This window comes from Ranitomeya variabilis, chromosome 1 (assembly GCF_051348905.1).
Source record: "Ranitomeya variabilis isolate aRanVar5 chromosome 1, aRanVar5.hap1, whole genome shotgun sequence".
NCBI lineage: Eukaryota > Metazoa > Chordata > Amphibia > Anura > Dendrobatidae > Ranitomeya > Ranitomeya variabilis.
Window position 1 is genome coordinate 682441193 of NC_135232.1, and position 9001 is coordinate 682450193.

The 9001-nt window shown below is 37.9% G+C and overlaps 1 protein-coding gene across 1 annotated transcript; it reads right to left on the reverse strand.

Moving 5' to 3' along the window:
- Positions 1-2071: 2071 nt before the first annotated feature.
- SIX1 (SIX homeobox 1) lies at positions 2072-5864 on the reverse strand. Its single transcript, XM_077265491.1, has 2 exons — positions 5128-5864; positions 2072-2770 (listed from the first exon to the last, which is right to left on the reverse strand). The coding sequence occupies exons 1-2, from the start codon at positions 5685-5687 to the stop codon at positions 2476-2478; spliced, it is 855 nt and encodes a 284-aa protein (XP_077121606.1). The 5' UTR covers positions 5688-5864; the 3' UTR covers positions 2072-2475.
- Positions 5865-9001: the final 3137 nt, after the last annotated feature.

The window sequence follows — 9001 nt, forward strand, 5'->3', positions numbered from 1 at the left end:
TCTATCTATCTATCTATCTATCTATCCATCCCATATCTATCTATCTATTCATCTATCTATCTATCCCATATCTATCTATCTATCTATCTATCCCATATCTATCTATCTATCTATCTATCTATCTATCTATCTATCTATCTATCACATATCTATCTATCTAATATCTATCTATCTATAGATCTATCTATCTATTTATCTATCTATCTATCTATCTATCTATCGATCTATCTATCTAATATCTATCTATCTATCTATTATCTATCTATTATCTATCCCAGATCTATCTATCTATCTATCTATCTATCTATCTATCTATCTATCTATCTATCTATCTATCTATCTATCCTGAAATGTGGCTAAGGTAACTAATAGAAGTCCTCTGACATGCCTCCTGTGAGGGGTGTTTGTTTTTTGGTAAGTGTGAGGATGGTCCCCACTCCCGGGCAGCAGCCTCCTGCAGAGGGGGGCATCGCTCCACGTCCCCAAGCCGGAGAGCAAACACTGCTGTCACTTATATAAACATCTATTAATGGCCCAAAACACCAACAAAAGGATCATTAGCTGCACCCAACGGGATCGGGCAGCAGAGACTAAACTGCCTAGTTGTGCAGCAGAGGAGCTGCTGTGTATATGATGTGACATGTAGAGACCTGGACTGTAAATCATCATCTGACTTTGTGAAAAATAAAATGTGGAAAAACATGCAAAGGAACAAACTTTCATAACAATATCCAGTATTTATACTCCGACATATACTATACACTAACACACCGATCGATCAGATTTATACACGCTGGACTACATGTATTTCACCTTTGTAGCAATTATGATCATGGTTTGTTTATTGAAAGTTATCTTTGAAATATTATCTAATATTATATTATTCTATACCGACCATCTCCATCGGAACTGATATAATAGAAAATAGGTTAACACCGATATTCAGAAAATCACTCTTTACTAAATAGAAATGTCGGGCTTCATTTTCTGCGGATGTGGGATGATAACTAAAGAGTCAGGAAAAATAAATAGGGTCAGCATTAACCTAAAATATGTATGCCACCTGGAGATAGTTAGGGTAAAATATTAACAATAATACTTTTGTATCATTATTATTATTATTATTATTATTATTATTATTATTATTATATACAAAAATAAATGCAAATGCAAAATTTGTAGTTTCAAGAAAGGTAATAACTGTGTCATATCCTGCTCAAATATATACCTAATTATTTTGATTAAACTAATTAGCATTTTGGATTTGGAGCAATGTCTGACATGGTCTCCCAGTTATTGCATTTACTGTGCCCAGCAGACGACTACCACATTATGGTTACTGCACTCAATCGTTTTTCCAATACCAATCAACAAGAAATATATGGTGAATGGATATGTCAGGTAAATTGACAGTTTTAGTGTTTGCGCCTTTCTGTAAATTATATTCGCAAATTGTGCCACTAATAAGGACACTACTCTTTATTTGGTCAGTTACAGATCACTCCATAAGGAAATGCATTATTGGGTTCGATTTTTTTTTCCAATGTGATAATGTAATAAATAAATAAACAAATAAATACATGTGCGAATATTTAGGAGACTCTGCTACACTACCATACACTACCGTTCACCAGATATTTATATATATATATATATATTTATATATATATATATATATATATATATATATATATATATATATATATATATATATAAATCAGGCCCTTGATATTTGAAGTTAGTGCTTCATGTCTGTCTTATAGAAATGATCTGCATGCTGTCATGTCTACAAGGACGTTTACTGAAGAAAAAAAAATCTTTTTTTTACCTAATATGCGCAGTATTTTTCAAATGTCGCAGTGACTCCTGATTTTGGACAAAAGACATCAGGCGCTATTCATTTTTGTTTTCTAATACTGTATTTTATTATAAACTACTTTGCAATCGATTTATACCACTAAATTGTGAAAAAAAAGAAAATTGTAAACGTAACCTCCTCCAAACTGTTGAACTCGCACAATGTGAAGAGCATTCAGCCCCCACAGATGTTTTCTGTGGGTTTTTTTTTCCATTATTTAGGATTTTCTTAGGTTTTGGAGGAAAACCAAAAAAAAACAAAAAAAAAACGGATCTTCATAAATAAAGCACAATAATAATAACAATAATTATAATGATAATATCCTGTAGTGTTATATCCTATGGAGAGGAGGTGCAGGGAGCTCTGCAGCAGGAGGAGGGGTCCTAGTGCCTCTGTCCTCAGCTTTGGCTAATTGCAGAAGAGCTATAGGGGGTTATAAGAGCATTCGGTGAAGGTGGGGGACATGGGGGGTCTTGTCATCAACAGGAATATAAAAAGTCTCTTTACATATCATTAAGTACCATGAGATGAGCTTTGAAACCACCAAGTGTCTCGCTATATACAATCATTGTGCAGTCCACGCGTGTCTCCACCACAGTCCCTAGATGATCACTAGTTTAGGATCCTAGGTCCACCAAGCTGGAGGTAAGAGGTCCGAGAAGTGAGTCCTGCAGCTGATGCTGGTGACTGGCCAGGCCGTGGCCGCCCTGAGAAGCCCCCAAAGCGCTCAAAGTGTAGGAAGAGCCCCCCGGGTGGCTGAGGCTGCCCTGCAGGAGGAGGACTGAGTTCTGGTCCGGACTCTGGGGGGGTGAAAACTCTTCTTCAGAACTGGACATAAGAGATTTGCCTCCGTCCAACGGAGACAACTGGTTCTGTTTGTTGCTGGATGTGCTGTTGTTTTCTGTGTTTTCTCTGGAGAAGGAAAATAAGAAATATATATAAGAAGTTGTAGAAGAATAACTATTAATGTGTCTTTAAATCTAATGAATATATATTAACTAGCCTTATCCGCCTGCCCACTACTAAACATCTATCTTGAGAAAGGTCCACATCTAGGACCGAAACGTCTCCATATGGGCCATTAAAGAGCGTTTTTCCAACTGTAATGTGGCGTGCTGCCTCAATCTTTTTTTTATTTTTATACATAAGGACTGGTATGCAAATGTGAGGTTTTGCACCCTATCCTAACTGTGCTCTTCTACTATTTTGTTTATCTATCTATCTATCTATCTATCTATCTATCTATCTATCTATCTATCTATTCCATATCTAGCTATCTTTCTATATTATCTGTCTATCAATTATCTATCTAGAAAATGTAGGGGCAGCACCAGCGAAAAAATAATAATGATAGGGTGCAAGGCCTCCCAGGTAAGATCAGTCCTCTAATATGTGTGTTTGGTTATTATAGGTCAGTAAATCTTTTTTATAACTTGCTGTATTGGTGTGCTGCCTCCATTTTTTCATCTATCTATCGGGAAAGACATACATGCCACTTACTATCTGTCTCTCTGTCAATCTATCGCTCATATGTATCAGACTTCTGTTACTGTAAATATTTTGTGCTTAAAAAGTGTTATATTTTAAATGGGAATATATTTTAGACCAAATCAATTAAGATACATTAATAAACATGTGATTGACAGTAAGATAGATAGATAGATTGATATATAGATAAATGATAGACAGATAGATAATACATAGATAGATAATAGATAGATAATAGATAGATAGTAGATAGATAGATATGGGATAGATAGATAGATAGATAGATAGATAGATAGATAGATAGATAGATAGATAGATAGATAATATATAGATAATACATAGATAGATAATAGATAGATAGTAGATAGATAGATATGGGATCGATAATAGATAGATATAGATAGATAGATAGATAGATAGATAGATAGATAGATAGATAGATAGATAGATAGATAGATAGATAGATATGGGATCGATATACTTGGAGAGAATCTGATATTGCAGTGAGATATGTAAAATGTAGAAATGTGAATGCAGCAGTGACAATGTTTGAATGTGATGATAGTCTTGCAGAGCATAAATTCCTCCTCTCCAGCTCTCTGCAGTGACTTCTCCAGTCCTCTCTGTACTCAGTATTCTGTATATTCTCTGTACTCTGTGTTCTGTTATCTTTGTATTCTGTATATTCTCTATACTCTCTATCCTGTGCATTCTCTGTACTCTTGTCTGAATTCTGTATATTGTCTGTACTCTCTGTTCTGTATACTCTGTAAATTTTCTGTACTCTGTATTATGTATACTTTATATTTTGTATATTCTCTGTATTCTGCATATTCTCTGTATTCTGTATACTTTGTTTTCTGTATATTCTCTGTACTCTATATTCTCAGTAGTCTGTATATTCTATGTACTCTACATTCTCTGTATTCTGTATTCTCTGCATATTCTCTGTACTCTGTAGATTCTCTGTAGTCTGTGTATTTCATGTACTCTGCATATTCTCTGAATATTGTCTGTATCCTGTATTCTCTATATTCTCTATATTCTCTGTACTCTGTATATTCTCTGTATCCTACATATTCTCTGTATTTTTTATTATTATTATTTATGTATATAGCACCATTAATTCCATGGTGCTGTACATGAGAAAGGGTTACATACAGGGTTATAGATATCATTTACAGTACATAAATTTATGATGACAGACTGGTACAGAGGGGAGAGGATTCTCTATATTCTGCATATTCTCTATATTCTGTATATTCTCTGTGTTCTGTATATTCTCTGTGTTCTGCATATTCTCTGTATTTTCCGTCTTCTGGGTATTTTCTACACTCAGATGTGGAACCTTCTATCCATAGATAAGGTGTAATAATAATAATAATAATAATAATAATAATAATAATAATAATAATAATAATCGTCGGTGTGTGCCTAGCGGCCTGCCAGCCGGGCAGAGTGTGCGGTAAGTTAGGACACCCCAGCCTCCACAGCCACCTCCGCCTACAGCTGGGGGGATGCAGATCGTTACTGGGGGCACATGGAGGACCCTGCTCTCCTCATCCAGAAGACCTGCTTTAACCTCCTGTGTGCCGGACCGACTAGTGGTCAGTGTCCCACTGCAAACCACGTGTGGCAGTAGGAGATGCTGGGGACTCTTTGTCTAGCGGACAGATGCGGGCTTGGCATGTGGGGGCTCAGGCTGCTCCTACAGGACCTTCTCCCAAGAGTTGGGCCAGCACATGAAGCCTGCGGTGCCCCCTGCCCTGGGCGAGCCTTACCTCTCCTTGGCCTCTGCCGCTCTGTCCCTCTGCCTCCTGTTCTTGAACCAGTTGCTGACCTGGGTGGTGGTGAGTCCAGTGGCCTCGGCCAGCTCCCTCTTCTCCCTGGGAGAGGGGTAGGGGTTGTGAGCATACCATTCCCTTAGGACCCCTCGAGACTTCTCCTTGAAGCAATAACTTGTCTCTTCACCATCCCAGATGGTTCTGGGCAGAGGGAATTTCCTCCTCACCCGGTATTTGCCCACGGCCCCCAGAGGTCTCCCCCGGAGCTTCTCCGCTTCCACATAGTGCGCCTTCAGCCACAGCTGCTGCAGCTTGGGGTGGTTGTGTGGGGAGAACTGGTGGCTCTCCAGGATCTTGTAAAGTTCGCGGAAGTTGCCCCTGTGGAAGGCGACCACAGCCTTAGCCTTCAGGACGCTCTCATTCTTGTGGAGGTGGTCACAGGCTGGCAGCGACCAGAGGAACCGGCCCAATCGCTCCAGGTTCCCCCCTTGTTGCAGAACCTCGCAGACGCAGGCTACTTGCTCCTGGGTAAAGCCGAAGGAAGGCAGCATAGACATGGCTCAGTGTGCTGGAGACCCCGCCAGAAGCCTGGGGGACAGGAGCTCCACATACACTGGGACAGTGAGGCACAGGGGGTACATCCAGGAGGAAGAGCCCACCAGAGGACGCGGCTGCTCAGGGCAGGGGATGCTGCGTGCAGCTGCCACTAGTTTGTCACTCTTCTGGTAGAAGCCTCCTTAAAGCTCCACACTGCTGTCCACACTGATTGGCTGCACATATGGGGGCAGGCTGCAGAGCATGGAGCGCAGGCTGGAGGGTGGGGAGGGCAGGCTGCAGAGCATGGAGCGCAGGCTGGGGAGGGTGGGGAGGGCAGGCTGCAGAGCATGGAGCGCAGGCTGGGGAGGGCAGGGGTGATGCTGCTGCCCTTGGGTGGGAAGAGAGAAAGGAGGGGGGGTAGACACGCCAGGGCCTTGCAACATGAGACCCTTCTCAAGTATCACCTAAGGGGACCCAAGACTCATCTCTGCACAAATCAATTATAACAGCAGAGCTCTGTGGGAAACAAAAAAATCAAAAAATGTCATTGTCCAGTTCAGGTGAGTTGGTATTTAATTACCTTAATGCTTGCTATGAATAAAACATGTGCTGATGAATAGGGATGAATTATTAAACAGGACAGAGCCAGCATGGGGAACATAGGGGCTAAATGTATATCGATAGATAGATAGATAGATAGATAGATAGATAGATAGATAGATAGATAGATAGAAAAAAGTTGCAACAACATCTGATATTACCTCAAGTGTCATGCAAAGCTTTCCCAACCAGTAGTCAAATGGTTTCCAATAATAAAAGTAAAAAAAGGAAAACAGCCCAAAAAACTGAAAAAAAGTGGACTTTATTGCCTTGAGGCTTGAGAAAGGATATTACATCCGAAACGTTGCCACGCCATTTGGGCAATAAAGTCCACTTTTTTTTCAGTTTTTTTGTGCTGTTTTCCTTTTTTTTCTCATAGATAGATAGATAGATAGATAGATAGATAGATAGATAGAGAGATAGATAGAGAGATAGATAGATATGAGATAGATAGATATGAGATAGATATGGGATAGATAGGTAGATAGATATAGAGATAGATAGATAGGTATAGAGATAGATATGGGATAGATAGATAGATAGATAGATAGATAGATAGATAGATAGATAGATAGATAGAAAGATAGATAGATAGATATGGGATAGATATGGGATAGATAGATAGATAGATAGATAGATAGATAGATAGAGAGAGAGATAGATATGAGATAGATAGATATGAGATAGATATGGGATAGATAGGTAGATAGATATAGAGATAGATAGATAGGTATAGAGATAGATATGGGATAGATAGATAGATAGATAGATAGATAGATAGATAGATAGATAGATATGGGATAGATAGATAGATAGATAGATAGATAGACAGATAGATAGATAGATAGATAGATAGATAGATAGATAGACAGATAGATAGATAGATAATAGATATGGGAGAGGTAGATATAGAGATAGATATATAGATAGATATGGGATAGATAGATAGATAGATAGATAGATAGATAGATAGATAGATAGATAGATAGATAATACATATGGGAGAGATAGATATAGAGATAGATAGATATGGGATAGGTAGATATGGGATAGATAGATAGATAGATAGATAGATAGATAGATAGATAGATAGATAGTTAGAAATAGAGGTATGGGATAGATAGATATGAGATAGATAGATATGGGATAGATAGATAGATAGATAGATAGATAGATAGATAGATAGATAGATAGACATATAGATCTAGATTCGTCTATAGCTCTACAAGTTATGCATAATATGTGTGTGTATATATTTATTTATGTGTATGTATGGTGTGTGCAAACAGTATATATGTGTACAAAATGTGTGTGTGTATATATATATATATATATATATATATATATATATATATATATATATCTATATCTTCAGTGTGCATATCTACATAGTGTGTGTGTGTGTGTGTGTAAGAATTGCAGATATACAATGACCATACATTCTAAAGTATATAAACATGATATATCTGTTTAATGTATGCATATACTGTATATATATATATATATATATATATATATATATATATATATATATATATATAATGCTTGTATATTTTAGAATTTATGGATCTTGTATTTATGTTTCCATTGCCAGTGTGCTTATGAGAACTTCATACTATTTTTTTTGCACTAGAGCTATACTAATAAGTGCCCTATCTAATATCTCCTACTAAATAAACAACACAACAATTCCGGCAAAATTCCATGTATTTCCTCTTCCCTCTTTGGTCTAGGATACCAAGGCATTAAGCACAAGGAGTTCCCAGTCTCATTATGTTAATCCTCATTTGCACACCTTACTTGAAAGCAATTATGAAAAAAAAAAGTTCCCTAAAAACAATTAGGCTTTTGTAAACAAAGGTAATAATGTATTGTTGGTAGCAAGGCAGGCAATAAGAGGAGAACAATGGTCTCTGATAAGAGAACACAGAGGTGCTGGGAGAAGTGGATATTTATCTGTCATTGTCTGAAAGTACTAAATGGCCATTTAACTACTTTTCTTAGGGCAGATTGTTGACACTTAACAGGTTGAGAAATCAATATTTATTCATGTTATTAATAAATCAATATTTACAAACACTGACAAATATGCAATACTTATTACGGTGTACCACTGGTCATTCTGGAGGCTATATAGAATGTAGCCAACGTTTCGATATCTTCATGCTAGAAATCACCTATTCATCTCTGTCAGCACGGATGGCGGCTTAGGTTGTCCTGAAGTCTTCCAGGAATTAGCATATATCCTGCCCCCTATAAAGTCGCAGAATAGTTTCTAGGATTGCAGGGAAGTATCCCTATTTTGGGAGGAAGGGGCTGGGGGTCTCCTCTGCGCACTTGTTCCAGACTTTTGGGTATGAGCTGAGCTGAATCGGGAGCAGGTTTCACAGTCGTTCCGGTGCCACAGCTGCCTTGTCAATAACGATCAACTGCTCCAAGAGGGCACATTCCTGCCCCCTCCGGGAGGGCACCGCCAGCCCTGATCCCACCCATCCGACACACTGCAGGGGTGCAGGCACTTTATGCAGATTGATGTTATACTAGTATATGCTGGAGGCTTCCAATTCATTATAAGTAACGTGTGTGTGTATAATATATATATATATATATATATATATATATATATATATATATATATATATATATATATATATATATATATAATGTTATATTTATTTAATGGTGGGTGTGTTTGTGCATTGCAATGGTATAATATTACATGCACCGAGTTTTA

What these genes read in the sequence shown, in the direction of transcription:
- SIX1 (XM_077265491.1), bottom strand. Translation starts at nt 5,687, where the DNA reads ATGTCTATGCTGCCTTCCTTCGGCTTTACCCAGGAGCAAGTAGCCTGC. An exon ending in GCGGCAGAGGCCAAGGAGAG is followed by an intron (nt 2,771 to 5,127) that starts GTAAGGCTCGCC and finishes TTCCTTCTCCAG; the next exon opens with AGAAAACACAGAAAACAACA.